At 43.8% G+C, this 25,811-nt stretch overlaps 2 protein-coding genes and 1 long non-coding RNA gene across 4 annotated transcripts in view; 1 reads left to right on the plus strand and 2 right to left on the minus strand.

Moving 5' to 3' along the window:
* Nucleotides 1-2,396: 2,396 nt before the first annotated feature.
* LOC129837570 (probable U3 small nucleolar RNA-associated protein 11) lies at nucleotides 2,397-4,030 on the minus strand. Its single transcript, XM_055903851.1, has 4 exons — nucleotides 3,983-4,030; nucleotides 3,576-3,670; nucleotides 2,917-3,076; nucleotides 2,397-2,707 (listed from the first exon to the last, which is right to left on the minus strand). Exons 1-4 carry the CDS (start codon nucleotides 4,028-4,030, stop codon nucleotides 2,582-2,584), a joined length of 429 nt encoding a protein of 142 aa, XP_055759826.1. The 3' UTR covers nucleotides 2,397-2,581.
* Nucleotides 4,031-4,042: 12 nt separating this feature from the next.
* LOC129837796 (uncharacterized) lies at nucleotides 4,043-5,253 on the minus strand. Of its 2 annotated transcripts, XR_008756758.1 has the most exons (3): nucleotides 5,099-5,253; nucleotides 4,507-4,575; nucleotides 4,043-4,106 (listed from the first exon to the last, which is right to left on the minus strand). It is a non-coding gene; the product is annotated as an uncharacterized LOC129837796 (long non-coding RNA). The 2 variants fall into 2 exon arrangements; XR_008756757.1 differs by lacking the exon at nucleotides 4,043-4,106 and having other exon boundaries at nucleotides 4,127-4,575.
* Nucleotides 5,254-14,679: 9,426 nt separating this feature from the next.
* The window catches only part of fhl3a (four and a half LIM domains 3a), a 48,564-nt gene continuing 37,432 nt past the window's right edge, over nucleotides 14,680-25,811 (plus strand). The window contains exon 1 of the mRNA XM_055904015.1: nucleotides 14,680-14,929. Within this exon, the coding sequence (XP_055759990.1) occupies nucleotides 14,851-14,929 (79 nt within the window). The 5' untranslated portion in view covers nucleotides 14,680-14,850. The remainder of the gene's footprint in view (nucleotides 14,930-25,811) is intronic.

Raw genomic sequence — 25,811 nt, forward strand, 5'->3', positions numbered from 1 at the left:
GCGTATCGCTGCAGAATGTTGTGGTAGCCATGCTGGTTAAGTGTGCCTTGAATTCTAAATAAATCACTGACAGTGTCACCAGCAAAGCACCTCCACACATGCGGAGATCATCCTTTCACCTACTCTGCATCTCACAAAGAGACGGCGGTTTGAACCAAAAATCTCAAATTTGGATTTACACCGGTCTAATATCCATTGCTTGTGTTTCTTGGCCCAAGCAAGTCTCTTCTTCTTATTGGTGTATCTTCGTAGGGGTTTCTTTGCATCAATTCAACCATGAAGGCCTGGTGCACGCAGTCTCCTCTGAACAGTTGATGTTGAGATGTGTCTGTTACTTGAACTCTGTGAAGCATTTATTTGGGCTGGAATTTCTGAGGCTGGTAACTCTAATGAACTTATCCTCTGCAGCAGAGGTAACTCTGGGTTTTCCATTCCTGTGGCTGTCCTCATGAGAGCCAGTTTCATCATAGCGCTTGATGGTTTTTAAGACTGCACTTGAATAAACTTGACTGATCTTCATGTCTTAAAGTAATGATGGACTGTCATTTCTCTTTGCCTATTAGATCTGTTCTTACCATAACATGGACTTGGTCTTTTTCCAAATAGTGCCATCTTCTGTATACCACCCCTACCTTGTCACAACACAACTGATTGACTCAAACGCATTAAGGAAAGAAATTCCACAAATTAACAAGGCACACCTGTTAATTGAAATGCATTCCAGGTGACTACCTCATGAAGCTGGTTGAGAGAATGTCAAGTGTGCAAAGCTGTCATCAAGGCAAAGGGCGGCTACTTTGAAGAACCTAAAATATATTTTGATTTGTTTAACACTTTTTTGGTTACTACATGATTCCATGTGTTATTTTATAGTTATGTCTTCACTATTATTCTACAATGTAGTACATTTTAAAAAATAAAGAAAAACCCTGGAATGATTAAGTGCGTCCAAACTTTTGACTGGTACTGTATATCAATGTCAATTCTGATTAGTCTTATGTTATGTAGATCATAATTGGTCTTTAAACGACGCAAAGAAAATACTAACTACACTATAACGTTCTTGAATTGAGCAGTCCTGAGCGGCGAGAGCAAGTTAAGCACAACTGTACTTACTTCAAATCTTCCATCTAGACCCTCTGCCAAAATAAAGGAAACACCAAAATAAAGTGTCTTAATAGGGCGTTGGGATACCATGCTCCAGAACAGCTTCAGCACACCTCGTCATAGATTCTACAAGTGCCTGGAATTCTATTGGAGGGATGCGACACCATTCTTCAACAAGAATTTCTATAATTTTGTGTTTTGGTGATGTAGAGCACCGTCTCAGGCGCCGCTCCAGAATCTCCCATAAGTGTTCAACTGGGTTGAGAACGGGTGACAGACGGCCATGGCATATGGGTTACATAGTGTTCATGTTCTTCAAACCATTCAGTGACCACTTGTGCATGGCGGCATAGCCATGGTAGCCAAAATAATGCCCAGAATAATGGCGTGCCGAGTATTTTTATACATGACCTTAAGAATGATGGGATGTTAATTGCTCAATAAAATCAGGAACCACACCTGTGTGAAAGCACCAGCTTTCCATATACTTCGTATCCTTTATATTTACTCAAGTGTTTCCATTATTTTGGCAGTTACCTGTACATTGATGAAGTACACTAGTGCCATCTACTGGTAGTATAACTGAACAGCATGAGATTGATAAATACTCATATGAACCTAAAAAAAAGACATTTGGCATAGACATATACAATATTGAGGCTTAGAAATTTGTCTCAAAACAATTTATTCATACAATAAAACTTATATCCTTTGATAAATATGTACAAAAACTAATTGCTGCAACCATAGAGATCAATCTATGTCTCCAACAACAATTGAGAGGTTATTCCCTGACCATTTCACTAGTCCATATCCACATGAATTGCAATAGGAAAACCAAAGTTCCCATTACATTTACATTTTTACATTTAAGTCATTTAGCAGACGCTCTTATCCAGAGCGACTTACAAATGCTCTACCAACTGAGCCACACGGGACCACTGTCCGATGGAGACCGAATGGTGATTGTATAACAGGCCACAGAAATGTCTGGTTGATGATGCGTTTCCTGTTCAAAGAGGTTTCTCATCGCTTCCTCTTAGCTTCAAACTTGTAGACGGCAGAGGCATTGACCGTCTCTTTGCTCACCTTCACGTTCTTATCCTGGACAGAGAGGAGACACCATAGAGATGGTAATACTGTTGAACATTCTATTGTTTAGTGTGTCACCGTATTCTGGGGGAGACACACAAGCACAACGAGGATCAAAGAAACCTCCTCTATAGTTAACAAGCAGGCTGTTCTTTCTAGAAGTAGATGCCCCCTTTGGGACAGTGGATAGAATTGGATGAATTAGAACAGAACCCAATTGAAAAGCCTAGAATTAAGCACAACTTGTCCACCAGAGGGAGGAAATGTACCTTTGGCTTTGCTAACATGTGACACGCTTAGAAATACCCCATCGATACAAAATCCATGTCTTCCCAACCACCGTCTTAAGCATTACGAATCATTAAGCTTCTACGGCTTGCAGTCATCCCCTACTCACGTGTAGGTCTTTGCGGGTCTGGATCTTCTGGCCAATGACAAACATCTTCTTCTCCCGGTCAATCCGCTGGGACAAGATCTTATACTGGTGCTTCCTCTGTCTGGCCAACTTCTGCAGAGAGGAAAACAAACAAAAACATCAATACATGTAACAGAGAAATACTCTGTAGGGAGTTGAATAACCACACCATCATCATTTATGCTAACAAAGGCCTTGAATGAAAGACTGGAATGGTCTAAAATGTGCAAACTCTACCCACCCCGGTGCCCTGGGTGAGCTAAAACGAATGTACCCATTGCTGAGGGACAGTCCTGACTGACCTTTATACTGAGAGGCTCCACGGCACCCTGGATGGTGTTGCTCTCCAGCGTATGGAGGGTGGGCCGGTTGTACACTCTGTCCACCAGCTCAGGAGCTGTATCCAAGTGGCTGGCCAAGTCAAAGTCTGCTACTGTGGTGGAACACAAAACCAGGAGAAATCAGGGCTCTGTCAGTTTCAGATGGTCGTTAAAAACAATCTTCAGTTAAAAGAAAGATTCACCCACTTTGAATGTTCTATCATATTTGTGCATCTCTGTGAGATGTTATATCGATTCCCAAGGTCATTTCATGTTTTCATGTGTATCTGAGCTATTTGCCATTCAAGCAGGCAGAGATACAGCCGCTGGATCAGACATTTTTCCTTTAACTATTCATAAAGCGTCTCAGATTGAGAGTGCTGATCTAGGATCAGTTTGGCTTTTTACATTGTAATGAATTACATTACAAGGACAGGGGGACCTGATCCTAGATCGGCTCTCCTATTCTTAGACGCTTTATGAATATGGGCCCTAATACCTTGGTGTACAAGAAGAATGTCTGTATGCATGACAAAAGTGGGAGTTAATGGCCTTCTGTATGACATATCCAATGCAATACTACAAAATAACACTGCGCAGTGTGCATATACTTTGGTGTTTGTATTAATGTATTCCTCTACCTTTTTTGCTTCGAGTCCACGTCGAAGGTGTGCCCGTTTTCCTGTTTGCCGTCAGCGTCCAGGAGATGGAGTTCCGATTTCAACCTCTCAATGTTCTGAAGGCAATTCAAAACACTTAAGCCGGCACTTTCACCACTGTATACCACCATTGACAACTTCAGTGACTGAACTGAGTGAGTACAAGAAAGCCACAGTCTGCATGTTGCACCCCACGGGATCAATTGTTGTTCAATTGCTTTTCATAGGCTCTTAAATGGTGCTGACTGGCATAGATTCCCTCACAATTTCACACTGTACATATTCACAGGCCATTAATTTATCTATTCATACAGCTAAAAGGAAATGAGGTCATTCAAGAACATAAGGAACCGTTTATTCCAGTTTACAAGGCACCAGTGAGCTCTTACCTTGCCCTCAGCCACTCTGTTCATCTCCACATATCTGATATCCTGCATTCCTCATCACCTTCCTCTGTTCCTCTGTATTCTCCTCTTCTGTTCCTTTAGCCTTATTCGACACATGCACTCCATCCTTTCAGAACACAAGAGGACCAGAGATGAGAGGGGATTTTATTATCAGACTGCAGAAATGGCACAACCATTAATAAATCACGTTTTGGATGGAAGCAAGGATGAAATATGGACATGGTAAAACAGTCAAACATGAAATGACCATATATAGGCTAGCTATTGTATTAGCCCGAGTGTCAGTCTGTTTGTGCCATCATGCCAACTGATTATCACGCTTGACAATAAGCAATAGAGTTGGCAAGTGCACAAAAAGATCTGGGACCTGGCTACTCTTGTATAACCTGGTCCCAGACCTGTGCGGTCTTACTCCATTGTGTTTGGCTTGACAATGACCAGAGGAGTTGACAAGACAGCACAGACCTGGGGCCAGGCTAAGTAACATCCCCTGAGTGATGACTTACTCATCAGGGTTCTTGTCCAAGGCTTTTTTACACAAAGCAGCAAGGGTGTTCTGTTTCTTGTGGTAGTCACTGAAAATATCCAAACAAAAGGGTATAAGATCAGCAACCAAATCACATCTGTACATGGACCACACATAGTTAGCTGTGTAGCACATGTGACAGTTCAGCAAAAGTGAATATGGGGTGGGTATAATTTGTGTAACTTTCCAACAGGACTCTGTTCCAAAAACTTTGTAAATAACAAAGTTGCCAACAAACAACACATATAAAGTTGTATAGCGGCCGAATAAGATACCGGGTAGGGAGCGGGCTATTTCATATATTTTTTCACTCACCACGTTTATTCCGAAAAATTTCTGTCCTCACTCTGGTAGCCTATGGACAAACATTAAGAATAAGCTACGTGGTGAGTTGATGCCTATTCGGCAGCTAGTTAGCTAGGTGAATTGATCGTGCTACTTTGTATGCGTTGTTTGTTAGCATCCTTGTACTTTACAACGTTTTTGGAACAGATTCCTGTTGGAACGTTACACAAATTATACCCACCCGTGAATAAGTGTTAATAGAATATCCATGAATTAGATTGACTTACTCTGCACGAAGTTTGTAATCTTTCTTCTTTTCAAGATGTCCCAGATGTTTTCGAAAACCAGGCTGTGGCACAAAATGAAACAGATTATTAGTTAGTTAACGTTAGTTATTACAGTAGGCAACAGGAACCAAATGCACATTGTCGTTAGCAGCATAATGCTACATGTCAACAACCACCAATCACACCAGTCAATACTTTACACATTGGTAGCTAAACAAACAATAGCATTGCTTCATGGAAAGCTAACGTAACAACTATCTCATCCTTACCTGGGATCTTTCTTTGTGATTTTTTTGTTGGGACTTCAATGCCTTTCTAAACGATGACATATTGACAATTTTCAAAGTAAAAAATCAATCAACTGTCTGGCTACTACAAAGCCAAGATGCAAATGCCTCAAAATGCTTCCTTCATAAAACACGTGAGTATACAGGAAGCGCTACTTCACTTTTCAGTTAAGAAGATTCGCTATTTCTTCTCTCCGCCGGCTACCATATGTAGCACAAATCAACCCAATGATATCATGGTGAGCTCTCTTGATGTTATGGTGGGTGAAATTAGTGATGACGGAATATTAATATATGTTTAGAATTTCCGTTAGTGTCATTATTCATATCAACAAAATACACAACATCAAACTTTTGTTGACATTATCAGATGTGGTTGTTGCAATATTCGCAATTAAACAGCAGGTGACAATGTTGCACACATTTTGACAATTACCCAGGCACTCCTGCCCTGATGTTGAAGGTACTATGTGATAGGTATTTGGGTATGATGATGAGTCAGGCTCCTGTAAGTGTCACCTTTCTGATGTTGAATGTCCTAACAAAGATGATATAACTAACCCCTTGGTCCTAAGGCCTACTTTCTAGTATTCAGCAGAATATGCACACTAAACTGAGGGGCTTAAAATATATATTATAATGCTATTATGCGTGTATATTGTTATTAATGTCAATTTTCAGGGTGAATTTAAAAAGTAGCTTTAACTTCTGTTGATGTGAGGATAATCAAATAAAAATCAGGGATAAGACAACCAAATAAGCCATTCAGCCCAGTAAATCCTTAAAGTTTTATTGTGTTGAAAGTTTTACATCAAATGTTTGACTGTGGCTTTAAAATATAAACTTTGGCAATCTTTCTTCAAGCAGACCAAGGCAGATGCCAACATCCTGCTACAGAGACACTAAGCACACATCACCACATTAGCTTTATATGGACTTTTTAAGCATCCAACACTGGGATTGTCCTGTCTGGTCTGTTCTGTTTCATGCTGCACAATGCCAGGCTTGGAACAAGGAAGAGCTCCATAACAAACCCAGATCACTGCACTAGTCAGTTTATATGTCTTGGCCGCAGTTTTGATGCTCCAAATTACTTTGGTCACTGTAATGAAGGCCTGCCTTTGCCAAAGAAGTTGTTTAACACTAACATATAATATGTTTGTGTTTTTCCAACATGAGTTCTTTATGTTTCCTGCTGGGGTCCAGACCCACATTATGATTCATATCCAAATCAATGGTTTCAAATAACCTCAGTGACAAATGCCTTTGTTGATGGACACCTGAGTAGATCTGTCTCCTCCCATTTTTACTCTCACGTTCCCCTGGCCATGTTTCCGTTTATAATGTGGGAAACATGGGAAAATAGGTAATATACAGTATCAGTCAAAAGTTTGGCCACACCTACTCATTCAAGTGTTTTTTCTTTATTTGTACTATTTCCTACATTGTGGATTAATAGTACTGACATCTTTGCACACTCTTGGCATTCTCTCAACCAGCTTCATGAGGAATGCTTTTCCAACACTCTTGAAGGAGATCCCACATATGCTGAGCACTTGTTGGCTGCCTTTCCTTCACTCTGTGGTCCAACTCATCTTAAACAATCTCAATTGGGTTGAGGTTGGGTGATTGTGGAGGCCAGGTCATCTGATGCAGCACCATCATTCTCCTTCTTGGTCAAGTAGTCCTTACACATCCTGGAGGTGTGTTGGGTCATTGTCCTGTAAAAAAACAAATGATAGTCCCACTAAGCGCAAACCAGATGGGATGGCGTATCGCTGCAGAATGCTGTGGTAGCCATGCTGGTTAAGTATGCCTTGAATTCTAAATAAATCACTGACAGTGTCACCAGCAAAGCACCCCCACACCATTGCACCTCCTCCTCCATGCATCATGGTGGGAACCACACATGCAGGTCATCATCAAATTTGGACTCATCAGACCAAAGGACAGATTTCCACTGGTTTAATGTCAATTGCTCGTGTCTCTTGGCCCAAACAAGTCTCTTCTTGATAGTTGTATTTTAGTAATGATTTCTTTGCAGAAATTCAACCATGAAGGCCTGATTTACGCAGTCTCCTCTGAACAGTTGATTTTGAGATGTGTCTGTTACTTGAACTCTGTGAAGCATTTATTTGGGCTGCAATCTGAGGTGCAGTTAACTCTAATGAACTTATCTTCTGCAGCAGAGGTAACTCTGGGTCTTCCTTTCCTGTGGTGGTCCTTTTCCGGATTGACTGACTTTCATGTCCTAAAGTAATGATGGACTGTCGTTTTTCTTTGCTTATTTGAGCTGTTCTTGCTGTAATATGGACTTGGTCTTTTACCAAATAGGGCTATCTTCTGTATATTACCCCTACCTTGTCATAACACCAGTGATTGGCTCAAAAGAAATTCCGCAAATTAACGTTTAACAAGGCACACCTGTTAATTGAAATGCATTCCAGGTGACTACCTCATGAAGCCGGTTGAGAGAATGCCAAGAATGTGCAAAGCTGTCATTAAAGCAAAGGGTGGCTACTTTGAAGAATCTCAAATGTAAAATATATTTTGATTTTTTTAACCCTTTTTTTGTTACTACATGATTCCATATGTGTTATTTGATAGTTTTGATGTCTTCACTATTATTCTTCCATGTAGAAAATAGTACAAATAAAGAAAAACCCTTGAATGAGTAGGTTTGTCCAAACTTTTGACTGGTACTTTATGTCAAAACATGTGGGGCCACAGTGCATGAACCAGAACCATGTCGGAAATTACACACTCCCCATCTCTCTAGGACAAAAATAGTTATTTTTCATACATTCCATATACTGTCACATGCATCGAAAGCATGCTCTTCTCCTCAGTGACGTGGTTTCATGGCCACAGTATTCCATGGAGAGGATAAGGGGGTCACAACACCTCCTTGGGGAACACCGCTCTCTCTTGCTCCACTTCCTGATACAATAATCCAAGGAGAGACCAGGCAAAGCCACAGTGGCACCAGGTCCCTAATCCCTAATCTCACGTAAACTCTCGCTTTGGGAATGCTGTGGAAAAAGCTCAAGAAGGAAGAGGGATATTGCACTATTCCACAAACCATTTTTTTTCTGGGTCGCACTCTCTGTGCTCTGTTCCCAATGACCACAAAGAATGTGTTTAATATGTGTAAGATTTGCCCAGCGAGCAGAATATTCTGCGGGTGATGAAGAAACCTCTGAATTGGTTCAGTGTTTCCACATTATGTCACCCACTTGTTTTTCATTTTCATCTCTAATGACCCTACTGTTCGGGGTCCGCCTCGGGGCCACTGTGATATACTAGCCCACTAACATGAGTCTAATTACCAAAACACAGACAGCACTTCAGGATTTACGGGTTAAATAATGTCTGCGTAGATTCGGACTAATCAGCACTTATTGTAAGGGCTAAATAGTAGAATGAAGATTGTGAGTCATAACATGTCGATCCTAGAGTGGGAGGACAAGAGCATTCGCCAACGGTCAGGGATTTCGGAATACCCTTATGGTGGCAGATCTATGTCCTGTTTGATTTTTAATATGACCCTGTAAAAATAACAGCAGTGACATAAGCATGCTGGACAGTGGCTGAGTTCAGGACTCTGGTCCTGTCTCCGCTGGCCCTGACCATTGCAGGGCCTTTTTTACAGCAGGCCGACCCCGTCAGAAAGGTCCTTGAAAAGAGTTCCTCAGTGTGGTCCCAGATCTGTTTGTGCTGTCTTGCGGGCTCCATTGTCACGCCAATGACCATAGAATTTGGCAAACAACCCAAACAGATCTGGGACCAGGTTAGGAGTTAAAACATTTTAGTCCCCCAACCAAGACCACAGTATTTTCCCAGTGCAATTACATTAAGTTTCTATGAGGAGACCCAGCCTCTAAGACATATAGTGCGAGACGTAGCATTCTTCCTGTCTTTTCTCCCCGTCTCCCCCTCTGTTCCTCGAGAGCCAGCAACAGTGAGTGCACCCCTGAACGTGATTCCCACCCTCACTCTCCGACCACAAAATTCCTATAACACGTAAATCGTCTACAATTAACTGTTAAGTCTGCTGCTTAATTTCTCTGCTTGAGGTTGTGGTCTATATTAGTGGATTACCTGTTTTATTATGGAGCCTCAGAGTGAGGTAGAGTGGGTGGTGGATGCTGTAAGTCTCCAAAATATGTCTGCAATCCTGAGGTTAAGACAGTTCATCTCAGGCTTCAGCTCAAGCTGCTGTGAGCTCTAGGCCTGGGGTTTTCTTATTGTCTTCTACTTATGCATAGCCCTACATTTAATTTTTGGACAAGCAACCAATTGGATATTGCGTTTGGACAAGCAACCACCACTTCTTTGACGTGGTCAAATATATGTGGTCTTAGATGTGGCGTATAGATAGCTACTCTAGCCTATGGTGACCCATTATGGCTAACTCTCTTGGCAGATGAGACAACACCCTTCAGAAATTAACATTTAATTTTTTTGTGACGTTTTGTTTGGCACATTACATGACAGTCACCTGGCTGAACTCATAACAGGTCATACCAGGTCGGCATTTCGAACCGCATCTAAATCTGATTCTAAATTGAATCTAAAACTCTAACTCTACATCAAAGGTCAAAATGTGTCCTGACAGTACTGGAAAATTGGCACTCGTGTTATTTTTTCTGTGACGGTTCTCAACCCGACACCCCACACACACACAAACACGACAGGCTGGGTGCAGAACAGGGTCAGCCGCAAAGCAACACCCCTGGAGCAGTTTGGGGGATAATGCCTTGCTCAAGGGCACAATGGCTGTACAATTGGTGGTACCTGAGATAAATGCCAACCTCCGATTGCCAACTTACTCCATATTTTCCCCATCAGCACTGGTAACCCCCGCCCATCAGGAAATTATATCTCTAGAGTCATAGGGCTTCAATTAACCTCTGTGCTTGTTTTCCAAAATTGAGACAGAGAGTTGTTCTGTGTTGGGGTATAATATGGATCTCAACATCTCTAGGAAGAAGATCACTTTTTCCCTGTGTGAATAGAGCGGCTTCTATTCTCTAATTTGTTGTGCAGGACTGACAAGCTTCCACTTCGGTGTGTAAAATAAGCATTTATAATTAGGGGAGTGAGGTGTTGAGAGGTCCTGACAGTATCAGAGACCACACTCTTCCAATTGTCTTGCCTTTGAACCGTGAAGACTGATGAGTCTCACATGTCTTAGGAAACATGTGAAGAATCCTTGTTCGTCAACCCTCATCCTTATAAGAAATGAGGCACAATAGTTCTTTCCATAAGGTTTTGCAACCCATGATGCAGGTTGCAAAATATGAATAGGATTTCTAATATGGTGTACATCACATACGTGTCTTCTTTACCACATTAAATACATTACACTGAATCTAACAGTAACATAATCCAAATCAAATCAAATTGTATTAGTATTGTATTGTATAGAAAATTGTATAGACTTTGTATAGACTTTACAGTGAAATGCTTACGAGCCCCTAACCGACAGTGCAGTTCCAAACAAATACGGATAAGAATAAGAGATAAAAGTAACAAGTAATTAAAGAGGAGCAGTAAAAAATAACAATATATACAGGGGGGTGCCGGTACAGAGTCAATGTGTGGGGGCACCGGTTAGTTGAGGTAGTATCTACATGTAGGTAGAGTTAATTAAAGTGACTATGCATAGATGACAACAGAGAGTGGCAGTGGTGTGGAGAGGGGAGGAAGGGGAGGCAATGTGAATAGTCTGGGTTGACATTTGACTAGATGTTCAGAAGTCTTATGGGTTGGGGGGTAGAAGCTGTTTAGAAGCCTCTTGGACCCAGACTTGGCGCTTGCCGTGTGGTAGCTGAGAGAACAGTCTATGACTAGGGTGGCTGGAGTCTTTGACAATTTTCAGGGCCTTCCTCTGACACCACCTGGTATAGAGGTCCTGGATAGCAGGAAGCTTGGCCCCAGTGATGTACTGGGCCGTTCACACTACCCTCTGTAGTGCCTTGCGGTCGGAGGCTGAGCAGTTGCCATACCAGGCAGTGATGCAACCAGTCAGGATGCTCTCGATGGTGCAGCTGTGGAACCTTTTGCGGATCTGAGGACCCATGCCAAATCTTTTCAGTCTCCTGAGCGGGAATAGGTTTTGTCGTTCCCACTTCACAACTGTCATGGTGTGCTTGGACCATGTTAGTTTGTTGGGGATGTGGACACCAAGGAACTTGAAGCTCTCAACCTGCTCCACTGCAGCCCCGTCGATGAGAATGGGGGCATGCTCGGTCCTCTTTTTCCTGTAGTCCACAATCATACACACTCTTGCTTCAATGTCAAGACCATATCCACCCAGTTACTTTTCCCAACTACACAATCTTGTTTTCCATTTATGTACATTGATGATTTCGAGGCAGCACTCAAAACCCTTTCTTTTTAAAGTTGCTTTTAAGAATAATCAAAGCAGTGCTCAAAACTATTTCCTCATTCCTTTTTTTATTAATATTTGAAAACATTGATTTATTTTATCACATCCATCTTTTTCTTGACCAAGTCCTCAGTGAACTGGTACTGTTGGCAACCAGTTGGCACTCATGCCTAGTTATGTAAAGAGGGTTTGGGCTGAGTGCAGAAGCACATGAAATGGTGATCTGCTAGAGCTAGCCTAGGCACTTGTCTCCGTGTAGTCTAAATAAAATGTGACGATCAAAACACACCTGTTCAGACCAGAACAATACCATGGTGTAGGGTGATGCATGTGTCAACATCATGTTCTACAGGCTCAGCACAGCCTGCTGATGAAACACTTGGATTAACCTCTCCACTACTCCAGGGAGTGTATAAAAAAAGCTTATAGAAGTGCTGATCTAGGATCAGGTACCTTCATTTCCTTATAATCTTATTCATTATTATCTAAATGGCCAAACTGATCCTAGATCAGCACTTCTACTCAGAGACACGTTTTGCATACCGGCCCAGATCTTAGGTGAGTATTTAATTGCTACTCCAAGGACATACAGCTGTTGACATTTCTATTCAGAACGCTCCCTCTTGTTGACTCATATAGTCAAGATGTGACAAATGGAAAAAAGAGGAGAACAGAAGACGAAGCGAAACAGGAAGTGAGATAATTACCCATATTGGGGCAAAGTGCGCCGGATAGATCATGCCTGAGTTAAGAGAAAGAACAACTGTGCAGTTTTGGGAAAATAAGAGAAAGTACTGATACTGGTCACACAAATACATCCACACATATAGGTTTCAGTTTAACACGTGTAAAATCTATCAATAAACTTACAACAACAAAAAAACGCAATGAAAGAATGACCAAAGGATATGAAAGCAATACCAATCCCGGAGGGCCTATTATGCACTTGTTGACAACATTGGATGAACTCTACGCTATGGCAATTCAAGTCCATAACACAACACTATACAGTAGTAGGCTTACTGTCCATATTGTTGTGCAGGTTTGTATGTCAGTGTTGTGTTTAATAACCTAGTTCTACCTGTTGTCTGTTATCCCCACCTACCTGTCATGTGTGTCTAGCAAAATAATGATATCAGCTGTAGCCTTTATTTCCATTAAGTTATTTTTGTGAGAACTTGCATCTATATAAGGTGTGAATATACTTTGTTATCAGCAAAAACAACTTTATCACTGTCAATCAACTTCTTCACTCAATAGTTGCCTAAATAATATATGTATGCAAATATAGGCAAATCCATCAACACTACATGTCTATTCATGTAGTGTCAGGTGACATTGGAGCAAACAGTCTGGAGTTCAAATTTGATGTAAACTGGGGGAGTAGGCCCCACTGAGGAAGGGCTACTATAATATGGCCTACATAATGGTTGGGCAACCTTGATGCTCACTTGAGTGGGTTGAGTCACTGACGTGATCTTCCTGTCTGGGTTGGCGCCCCCCCCCCCCCCCTTGGGTTGTGCCGTTTCGGAGATCTTTGTGGGCTATACTCGGCCTTGTCTCAGGATGGTAAGTTGGTGGTTGAAGATATCCCTCTAGTGGTGTGGGGGCTGTGCTTTGGCAAAGTGGGTGGGGTTATATCCTTCCTGTTTGGCCCTGTCCGGGGGTATCATCGGATGGGGCCACAGTGTCTCCTGACCCCTCCTGTCTCAGCCTCCAGTATTTATGCTGCAGTAGTTTATGTGTCGGGGGGCTAGGGTCAGTTTGTTATATCTGGTGTACTTCTCCTGTCTTATCCGGTGTCCTGTGTGAATTTAAGTATGGTCTCTCTAATTCCCTCTTTCTTTCTCTCTCTCGGAGGACCTGAGCCCTAGGACCATGCCTCAGGACTACCTGGCACGATGACTCCTTGCTGTCCCCAGTCCATTTGGCCGTGCTGCTGCTCCAGTTTCAACTGTTCTGCCTGCGGCTATGGAACCCTGACCTGTTCACCGGACGTGCTATCTGTCCCAGACCTGCTGTTTTCAACTCTCTAGAGACAGCAGGAGCGGTAGAGATACTCTTAATGATCGGCTATGAAAAGCCAACTGACATTTACTCCTGAGGTGCTGACTTGCTGCACCCTCGACAACTACTGTGATTATTATTATTTGACCATGCTGGTCATTTATGAACATTTGAACATCTTGGCCATGTTCTGTTATAATCTCCACCCGGCACAACCAGAAGAGGACTGGCCACCCCTCATAGCCTGGTTCCTCTCTAGGTTTCTTCCTAGGTTTTGGCGTTTCTAGGGAGTTTTTCCTAGCCACCGTGCTTCTACATCTGCATTGCCTGCTATTTGGGGTTTTAGGCTGGGTTTCTGTACAGCACTTTGAGATATCAGCTGATGTAAGAAGGGCTATATAAATACATTTGATTTGATTTGGGGGCCACAAAACATCTGAATTTATCAGGAGGGGCAGCAGTGGCTCTGTGTACCCACATTTAATATATCTGAGTGAGAGTGACTAAGCAGATCAATGGGGATTCTGGTCAGTAATTCAACCATTATTAATACAAGTTTGGAGAGCTGTCTAGACTAACTACCAATCATAAAAAATGTTAGCTGACATGGGCTACTTGAGTGACTGTCAGTGACTGACATAACAATAGAAAAACTGCTGAGGCATAACCAAATTTAGGAATTGCACCTTGTGTATTCTACTATTCTTACTCTCAACAGTAAATTGAGACCTTGACTTTTTTTGGGGGGGGGGGGGGGGGGGGGGGGTTCATCGCGGGCCTACAAAAGGAGGGCCGCAAGTTTCCCATCCTTGGCCCACAGTACATGACCAAAGCGCAGCACAGTCCGAAGGAGGAGATTTTTCTCCAATATCAGGGCGGGGTCTTGTGACTCACCACTAACTTCCTCATAGACAGTAGAGCCGGTGAACTCTGTCACTCTTCAGCATTGTACAGTTAGAGGTCTGAGTAGGCTGCAGTGAAAAAGGAACGGGAAAAGTTGTACAGTATAATAATCTGCCACTGGAGTAGCGACTGGTAGACCGGCTGCAATTCTCATCATTTGAATGTCTGGTGACACAGCGCGAGAGGTGGGCTTCGATTGTCAAGTCGCAAAGGTGCATTCAACAGCAGATATAACGTCGGGTAAGCGCAATCACCCATTCTACCTTCAAGAATGAATTGCAAACTTTTCGCCATCGTATCGCCACTGTTCTTGGGTAGGCCTACGTAAAATCTAGAGTAGGCCTACACACACGTTTCTTCTTTGGTTTTCATCAATGCATCCATGTGCATTCTTTCTTTTTAATCATTCGTTTGTGCTCTTTTTGAATCCCATTCATTACGCATTTTAGCCTGACGTCAGTAATGTAGGCCTAATGTGCATTTATTGAAGTAAATACTTTTAACTTCTAATTTGAACTTTACAGTTTTGAACTATTCATTTGCAAGGTGTTGCTAATGAAAATAAGTTCAGCAGTGCTCCCGGATTCTGAATGAATGAATGAATGATAGATACAGTAATGCGTATAATCCATGTCAGGACAGGAAGAAAGGCTCATTAGACAATTTAGAAATAGCCTACTTTGTAGCAGTTTTGTCCATATTATACTAATGGCACTAAGTAACCTGAGAACACCTGGAAATTGAGACTAGACTATACTTAAATGTTAACTTTCTGCTGGGCAATGCAACAAAGGGAGTTATTAAGTAATGCCATAACAGCATGTAAGCATTTGTTTTCACATGTCAAGCATAAGAGCCTTATAGAATGGGATCTTTTGACTAATGATATGTCAATGTCAATATGAAATTTCTACTTTTCACATTTCTAAAGCAACAACCGGTCAATAGCTCCCATCTAAACGACTCCAAGTATCTCCTTTATAAGTATAGTAGGAAAGGTGACCTAGTAGTCTATATCTCTTCATTTGTGGATTTCTCCAAGTTTCAGTTGGTTGGAGAGCTCTTAATGTCTATACATTATTATTATGTCTTACTCAGTATTTCACCATGTCTTCTATACAAGCGTATAGAAGTGCTGAGATAATTGGATGTTCTCTAGACTTTAGTGTCCCTGAACATGCTCCAGTTGCACTGAGGGAATATGAAAATTCTTGCCTTCAGTAATTACTCACCTTCAGTAATTACACACAGCAATAACTGGGACTGAAGACAGAGGGAGCCATGAGTGGAGAACAGAGGGAACGATTGCAGGGGAAAAGGACTATTCTTGTCATAGGGAGTGCTGGCCTGTCCAGTGCCCACAGATGGGTTGCATCCCAAATTGAACCATATTCCCTACAGTGGAGGGTGCCGAGGGGAGGACGGCTCATAGTAATGGCCGGAACGGTGCAAATGGAATGGCATCAAACGCCTGGAAACCATGTTTGATCCCATTCTACTGATTCCGCTCCAGCCATTACCACGAGCCTGTCCTCCCCAATTAACGTGACACCAATCTCCTCTGATTCCCTATAAAAATGCAGCACTTAGGGCCCATATGACTCTGGTCAAATGTAGCGCACTATGTAGGGAATAGGGTGCCATTTGAGACAAAGCCATGGAATACTTATCACCACTATTCCCTCTGTTTTCCCTGGCTTTCGTGCTCCATGTCGAACCTTAAGGCTGTCATCAAGACTGGCAAGCCTGGGGCATCCTGGCACTGATGCAGGTAGGTAGCTGAGCAGTTCCCTCATTGACTCGGTGGTCAGTCCCCAAGGCTGAGCAGTTCCCTCCTCATTGACTCAGTGGTCAGTCCCCAAGGCTGAGCAGTTCCCTCCTCATTGACTCGGTGGTCAGTCCCCAAGGCTGAGCAGTTCTCAGTGGCAAGAGGGAATGGGATGAGGCCATGTGTTTGGGATGGGTATGTCTATGTTGCTGTATTATGAGTTGTGTGAATTTTCATAGTTGCATAGTACTGTAAATGCTAGCCATATTTAGGGTTGAACTTTCCACAAATTCCCTGGTTTTCCTGAAATCCTGGTTAGAAAACTTCTGGCATCAGTATGGAATAAGCAGGAAGACCTGGGAATTTTGCATCCCTAGTCATGTTGCTGTCTCATCTGTTGCCGTTTCACACATGTTACATTGGGCGAGAGTGGGAAGATGTGGTCACTGGAAGATAAATCATACCCTTAAAATAGCTGTGTTACCAGGCTTACTGTGAGTTCCAGACTGACTAGGTAAGGTGCCTGCGCAGTTGGTTCTCCCTTGCATGCCTCCTGCCCCACCTGGGACATCTTTAGAGGTCCCTGTTTTTCTACACTCAAAAGACTACATTAGCCACAAGACTGTTGACAAACAAAGCAACCATTATTGCAGTTGTTTAGCAGTTAACCCACTTCCTGTAGTTTGTTTCAAGTAATAATTGTATTTTCAATTTCTACTTCAAGTGGAGCACACTTTGTTAATAACATATGAAACAATGTCATTCAAATAAGATGACTCACCAACATAAGTATACCTGGATGGCTAATGGCTAGGTTCCAAGATGGCGTAGCAGTCGGACGTCTGTTTTGTCTTGTCCCATGTATATATCGTTTTCTTCGTATATATTTCATATATTTTTATTCTCAATATCCATCTATGGATTGAACATACTCTTCTGCAACCCGCCTCACCCAACGTGGTACGGATCTGCTATTTTTTACACTTTAGAACCGGAACCCCCATCAGAAGCTAGCCAGCTTACAAGCTAGTAAATTAGCCACTGCTAGCTGTCATCACCATAAACTCGGACATCAGCCAGCCTCAGCCCGGTCAATTCCTGCCAGTCTGCTCAGCGCGATATCAACCCAGAGCATATTGGACTGCTTTTTCTCTACCACATCTCCGGATTCCTACCTCAAGCTCTGAACCTTTACACCGGATCATCGCAGCTAGCTAACTGCTGTCCGTGTGGCTACTCCTGGCTAACGTCTCTGTCCCGAAGCAAGCACCAGTTAGGCTGGAGCTAGCCTCGAGCTAGGCCCATCTCCGGGCTAGCCGAAGAGGTCCATCAGCCAATTATTGGGCTATAATACCTATTTTTCAAATTGGCCTCGACCCTTTTACTGCCGACATGGAGCCCTGCCAATCCATCACGACTGGTCTGCCGACGTAACCGTCCGAGAGGGTTTCAACAGGCTCTTCCGTTGTGATGTACCCCTGAGGCCCATTTGCTAGCCCCGGCACGCTAGCTGTCGGAATCGCCCTGTCTCCAGCTCACCTAGCTACTCACTGGACCCTATGATCACTCGGCTACACATGCCTCTCCCTAATGTCAATATGCCTTGTCTATTGCTGTTTTGGTTAGAAATTATTGTCTTATTTCACTGTAGAGCCTCCAGCCCTGCTCAATATGCCTTAGCTAGCCCTTTTGTTTCACCCCCCACACATGCGGTGACCTCACCTGGCTTAAATGGTGCCTCTAGAGACAAAACCTCTCATCTCTCAATGCCTATGTTTACCTCCACTGTACTCACATCCTACCATACCCTTGTCTGTACATTATGCCTTGAATTTATTCTCCCGTGCTCAGAAATCTGCTCCTATTACTCTCTCTTCCGAACGCACTAGACAACCAGTTCTTATAGCCTTTAGCCGTGCCCTTATCCTACTCCTCCCCTGTTCCTCTGGTGATGTAGAGGTTAACCCAGGCCCTGCAGCCCACAGCACCACTCCCATTCCCCAGGTGCTCTCATTAGTTGACTTCTGTAACCGTAACATGCATGAAACCAAGGCTTTTAACATTAGAAGCCTCCTCCCTAAGTTTGTTTTATATTGGCCCGGGTATCCTGGAAGGATATTGACCTCATCCCTTCAGTAGTGGATGCCTGGTTGCTCTTTAAAAGTGCTTTCCTCGCCATCTTAAATAAGCATGCCCCATTCAAAAAAATGCAGAACTAAGAACAGATATAGTCCAAAAAGGTTTGGGACGCTGTAAAGTCCATGGAGAATAAGAGCACCTCCTCCCAGCTGCCCACTGTACTGAGGCTAGGAAACACTGTCACCACCAATAAATCTACGATAATCGATCATTTCAAAAAGCATTTTTCTACGGCTGGCCAGGCTTTCCACCTGGCTACCCCTACCCCGGCCAACATCTCAGCACCCCCCGCAGCAACTTGCCCAAGCCCCCCTCCGCCGCTTCTCCTTCACGCAAATCCAGACAGCTGATGTTCTGAAAGAACTGCAAAACCTGGATCCCTACAAATCAGCAGGGCTAGACAATCTAGACCCTCTCTTTCGAAAATGATCTGCCGAAATTGTTGCAACTCCTGTTACTAGCCTGTTCAACCTCTTTCGTATCGTCTGAGATCCCCAAAGATTGGAAAGCTGCCATGGTCATCCCCCTCTTCAAAGGGGGAGACACTCTAGACCCAAACTGTTATACACCTATATCCATCCTGCCCTGCCTTTCTAAAATCTTCGAAAGCCAAGTTAACAAACAGATCACCGACCATTTCAAATCCCACCGTACCTTCTCCACTATGCAATCTGGTTTCTGAGCTGGTCATGGGTGCACCTCAGCCACACTCAAGGTCCTAAACGATATCATAACCGCCATCGATAAAAGACAGTACTGTGCAACAGTCTTCATCGACCTGGCCAAGGATTTCAACTCTGTCATTCACCGCATTCTTATCGGCAGACTCAATAGCCTTAGCTTCTCAAATGACTGCCTCGCCTGGGTCACCAACTACTTCTCAGACAGAGTTCAGTGTGTCAAATCGGAGGCCCTGTTGTCCGGACCTCTGGCGGTCTCTATGGGGGTGCCACAAGGTTCAATTCTCGGGCCGACTCCTTTCTCTGTATATATCAATGATGTCGCTCTTGCTGCTGGTGATTCTCTGATCCACCTCTACACAGATGACACCATTCTGTATACATCTGGCCCTTCTTTGGACACTGCTAACAAACCTCCAAATGAGCTTCAATGCCATACAACACTCCTTCCGTGGCCTCCAAGCTCTTGTAAATACTAGTAAAACTAAGTGCATGCTCTTCAACCGATTTCTACCCGCATCCTCCCGCCCAATTAGCATCACTACTCTGGACGGTTCTGAGTTAGAATATGTGGACAACTACAAATACCTAGGTGTCAGGTTAGATTGTAAACTCTTTCCAGACTCACATTAAGCATCTCCAATTCAAAATGAAATCTAGAATCTGCTTCCTATTTCGCAACAAAGCCTCTTTCAAATCAAATCAAATCAAATTTTATTAGTCACATACACATGGTTAGCAGATGTTAATGCGAGTGTAGCGAAATGCTTGTGCTTCTAGTTCCGACAATGCAGTAATAACCAACAAGTAATCTAACCTAACAATTCCACAACTACTACCTTACACACACACACACAAGTGTAAAGGGATAAAGAATATGTACATAAAGATATATGAATGAGTGGTGGTACAGAACGGCATGGCAGATGCAGTAGATGGTATAGAGTACGGTATATACATATGAGATGAGTACTGTAGGGTATGTAAACATAAAGTGGCATAGTTTAAAGTGGCTAGTGGTACATGTATTACATAAAGATGGCAAGATGCAGTAGATGATATAGAGTACAGTATATACATATGAGATGGGTAATGTAGGGTATGTAAACATTATATTAAGTGGCATTGTTTAAAGTGGCTAGTGGTACATTTTTACATAATTTCCATCAATTCCCATTTTTAAAGTGGCTGGAGTTGAGTCAGTATGTTGGCAGCGGCCGCTAAATGTTAGTGGTGGCTGTTTAACAGTCTGATGGCCTTGAGATAGAAGCTGTTTTTCAGTCTCTCGGTCCCTGCTTTGATGCACCTGTACTGACCTCGCCTTCTGGATGATAGCGGGGTGAACAGGCAGTGGCTTGGGTGGTTGTTGTCCTTGATGATCTTTATGGCCTTCCTGTGACATCGGGTGGTGTAGGTGTCCTGGAGGGCAGGTAGTTTGCCCCCTGTGATGCGTTCTGCAGACCTCACTACCCTCTGGAGAGCCTTACGGTTGTGGGCGGAGCAGTTGCCGTACCAGGCGGTGATACAGCCCGACAGGATGCTCTCGATTGTGCATCTGTAGAAGTTTGTGAGTGCTTTTGGTGACAAGCCGAATTTCTTCAGCCTCCTGAGGTTGAAGAGGCGCTGCTGCGCCTTCTTCACAACGCTGTCTGTGTGGGTGGACCAATTCAGTTTGTCCGTGATGTGTACACCGAGGAACTTAAAACTTTCCACCTTCTCCACTACTGACCCGTCGATGTGGATAGGGGGGTGCTCCCTCTGCTGTTTCCTGAAGTCCACAATCATCTCCTTTGTTTTGTTGACGTTGAGTGTGAGGTTATTTTCCTGACACCACACTCCGAGGGCCCTCACCTCCTCCCTGTAGGCCGTCTCGTCGTTGTTGGTAATCAAGCCTACCACTGTAGTGTCATCCGCAAACTTGATGATTGAGTTGGAGGCGTGCATGGCCACGCAGTCGTGGGTGAACAGGGAGTACAGGAGAGGGCTCAGAACGCACCCTTGTGGGGCCCCAGTGTTGAGGATCAGCGGGGTGGAGATGTTGTTACCTACCCTCACCACCTGGGGGCGGCCCGTCAGGAAGTCCAGGACCCAGTTGCACAGGGCGGGGTCGAGACCCAGGGTCTCGAGCTTGATGACGAGTTTGGAGGGTACTATGGTGTTGAATGCTGAGCTGTAATCGATGAACAGCATTCTCACATGGGTATTCCTCTTGTCCAGATGGGTTAGGGCAGTGTGCAGTGTGGTTGCGATTGCGTCGTCTGTGGACCTATTGGGTCGGTAAGCAAATTGGAGTGGGTCTAGGGTGTCCGGTAGGGTGGAGGTGATATGGTCCTTGACTAGTCTCTCAAAGCACTTCATGATGACGGAAGTGAGTGCTACGGGGCGGTAGTCGTTTAGCTCAGTTACCTTAGCTTTCTTGGGAACAGGAACAATGGTGGCCCTCTTGAAGCATGTGGGAACAGCAGACTGGGATAAGGATTGATTGAATATGTCCGTAAACACACCAGCCAGCTGGTCTGCGCATGCTCTGAGGACGCGGCTGGGAATGCCGTCTGGGCCTGCAGCCTTGCGAGGGTTAACACGTTTAAATGTTTTACTCACCTCGGCTGCAGTGAAGGAGAGCCCGCAGGTTTTGGTAGGGGGCCGTGTCAGTGGCACTGTATTGTCCTCAAAGCGGGCAAAAAAGTTGTTTAGCCTGTCTGGGAGCAAGACATCCTGGTCCGCGACGGGGCTGGTTTTCTTTTTGTAATCCGTGATTGACTGTAGACCCTGCCACATACCTCTTGTGTCTGAGCTGTTGAATTGCGACTCGATTTTGTCTCTGTACTGGGACTTAGCCTGTTTGATTGCCTTGCGGAGAGAATAGCTACACTGTTTGTATTCGGTCATGCTTCCGGTCACCTTGCCCTGGTTAAAAGCAGTGGTTCGCGCTTTCAGTTTCACGCGAATGCTGCCGTCAATCCACGGTTTCTGGTTTGGGAATGTTTTAATCGTTGCTGTGGGTACGACATCGTCAATGCACTTCCTAATGAACTCGCTCACCGAATCAGCATATTCGTCAATATTGTTGTTGGACGCGATGCGGAACATATTCCAATCCGCGTGATCGAAGCAGTCTTGAAGCGTGGATTCAGATTGGTCGGACCAGCGTTGAACAGACCTGAGCGCGGGAGCTTGTTTGAGTTTCTGTTTGTAGGCTGGAATCAACAAAATGGAGTCGTGGTCAGCTTTTCCGAAAGGGGGGCGGGGGAGGGCCTTATATGCGTCGCGGAAATTAGTATAACAATGATCTAGGGTTTTTCCAGCCCTGGTAGCACAATCGATATGCTGATAGAATTTAGGGAGTTTTGTTTTTAGATTAGCCTTGTTAAAATCCCCAGCTACGATGAATGCAGCCTCAGGGTGTGTGGTTTCCAGTTTACAAAGAGTCAGATAAAGTTCGTTCAGGGCCATCGATGTGTCTGCTTGGGGGGGAATATATACGGCTGTGATTATGATTGAAGAGAATTCCCTTGGTAGATAATGCGGTCGACATTTGATTGTGAGGAGTTCTAGATCAGGTGAACAGAATGACTTGAGTTCCTGTGTGTTGTTATGATGATCACACCACGTCTCGTTAATCATAAGGCATACCCCCCCGCCCCTCTTCTTACCAGAAAGATGTTTGTTTCTGTCGGCGCGATGCATGAAGAAACCAGCTGGCTGCACCGACTCCGTTAGCGTCTCTTGAGTTAGCCATGTTTCCGTGAAGCAGAGCACGTTGCAATCCCTGATGTCTCTCTGGAATGCTACCCGTGCTCGGATTTCATCAACCTTATTGTCAAGAGACTGGACATTGGCGAGTAGTATGCTAGGAAGTGGAGCGCGATGTGCCCGTCTCCGAAGCCTGACCACGAGACCGCCTCGTTTGCCCCTTTTTCGGCGTCGCACAGGGTCGCCGGCTGGGATCAGATCCATTGTATTGGGTGGAAGGCAAAACACTGGATCCGTTTCGGGAAAGTCATATTCCTGATAGGAACGATGATGAGTTGACGTTAATCGTATATTCAGTAGTTCCTCCCGACTGTATGTAATGAAACCTAAGATTACCTGGGGTACCGATGTCACTCATGCTGCCAAACGTACCCTCGTTCCCCAGACCTGAATCCAATTGAGCACATCTGGGACATCATGTCTCGCTCCATCCACCAACGCCACGTTGCACCACAGACTGTCCAGGAGTTGGCGGATGCTTTAGTCCAGGTCTGGGAGGAGATCCCTCAGGAGATCAGGAGCATGCCCAGGCGTTGTAGGGAGGTCATACGGGCACATGGAGGCCACATACACTACTGAGCCTCATTTTGACTTGTTTTAAGGACATTACATCAAAGTTGGTTCAGCCTGTAGTGTGGTTTTCCACTTTAATTTTGAGTGTGACTCCAAATCCAGACCTCCATGGGTTGATACATTTGATTTCCATTGATAATTTTTGTGTGATTTTGTTGTCAGCACATTCAACTATGTAAAGAAAAAAGTATTTAATAAGAATATTTCATTCATTCAGATCTAGGATGTGTTATTTTAGTGTTACCTTTATTTTTTTGAGCAGTGTATATACAAAAGTATGTGGACACCCCTTCAAATTAGTGGATTCGGCTATTTCAGCCACACCCATTGCTGACAGGTGTATAAAATCGAGCACACAGCCATGAAATATCCATAGACAAACATTGACAGTAGAATGGCCTTACTGTAGAGCTCATTGACTTTCAACGTGGCGCTGTTGTTGAATGCCCCCTTTTCAAAAAAAAGAAAAAGGGGGCAGTTCGTCTAATTTCAGTTCGTCTAATTTCTGCCCTGCTAGAGCTGCCCCAGTCAACTGTAAGTGCTGTTATTGTGAAGTGGAAACGTCTAGGAGCAACAACGGCTCAGCCGCGAAGTGGTAGGCCATACAAGCTCACAGAACGCGACCACCGAGTGCTGAATCGCTTAATGCATAAGAATTCCCTGTCCTCAGTTGTAACACTCACTACAGAGTTCCACACTGCCTCTGGAAGCAACATCAGCACAATAACTGTTCGTCGGGAGCTTCGTGAAATGGGTTTCCATGGTCGAGCAGCCGCACACTAGCCTAAAATCACCATGCTCAATGCCAAGTGTCAGCTGGAGTGGTGTAAAGCTCGCCGCCATTGGACTCAGGAGCTGTGGAAACGCTTTCTCTGGAGTGATGAATCACGCATCACCATCTGCCAGAAGAACGCTACCTGCCCCAATGCATAGTGCCAACTGTAAAGTTAAGTGGGAGAGGAGTAATGGTCTGAGGCTGTTTTTCATGGTTCGGGCTTGGCCGCTTAGTTACAATAAAGGGAAATCTTAAGACGACAGCATACAATGACATTCTAGATGATTCTGTGCTTCCAACTTTGTGGCAACAGTTTGGGGAAGGCCCTTTCCGGTTTCAGCATGACAATACAGAAATGGTTTGTCGAGATTGGTGTGGAAGAACTTGACTGGCCTGCACAGAGCCCTGACCTAAACTTTGGGATGAATTGGAATGCTGACTGCGAGCCAGGCCTAATCGCCCAACATCACTGCCCAACCTCACTAATGATCTTAAGGTTGAATGGAAGCACGTCCCCCCAGCAATGTTACAACATCTAGTGGAAAGCCTTCCCAGAAGAGTGGAGGCTGTAATAGCAGCAAAAGGGGGGCCAGCTCCATATTAATGCCCATGGTTTTGGAATGAGATGTTTGAAGAGCATGTGTCCACATACCTTTTGGTATTGTATTGTATGTCTTCATAAAAGATCTCATAAATGATTTTAAATAAGAAAATAAGCTATTGATTCATAAACAAGGATGGAAGTAAGTGTCTTACCACTAAATCTTATGCAAAAACCTTAGATTTAATAGATCAAATACAAAGCTTGTTTCATAAACACGGATAGAAATAATAGTACTCGTTGATCTATATTAAATTACATTTGATTTATGAAATTAGATTGGATGGGAATTAGATTACTTTCGACATTGCTGCTCTTCGTTTTTCCGTAGCATCACATTGTCACTTATGAAAGACAGAGGGTCACAGATTATACCCCCAAGACATGCTTACCTCTCACCGTTATCAATAACGGGATATGATCTTTGACCCTCTCTAGGGCCTTATTAATTCAGTGCTGCGGAGAACGCGGACGGAATTACAGAATGCAATTCAACAATATTAAAACATTTATTGAACATAGGATATCAACTAAGTGTATTAAATGAACGTATTAGAAAATTCATTAATATGCCAAAGATTATCACAAGACATGAACAAAATGCATCAGTGATTCATATTTTCCCGTAAACTTTCTGAAGCAGCAACGGCACAGGAATCCCCCTGTCTGAATTTGCGCATTTGTCTACCACTTTGTGTAGCCATTAGCGATGATGCTAATGTAAGACAACCTCTTCTGGTAGATGGAAAGGTTCCCAAAAACCGTCTCAAATAAATGTTAACTACAAAGTCGCCTATGCTTACCTGGCAGAATGATATGATTGTTTTTATCAA

This window comes from Salvelinus fontinalis, chromosome 38 (genome assembly GCF_029448725.1).
Source record: "Salvelinus fontinalis isolate EN_2023a chromosome 38, ASM2944872v1, whole genome shotgun sequence".
Taxonomy (NCBI): Eukaryota; Metazoa; Chordata; class Actinopteri; order Salmoniformes; family Salmonidae; genus Salvelinus; species Salvelinus fontinalis.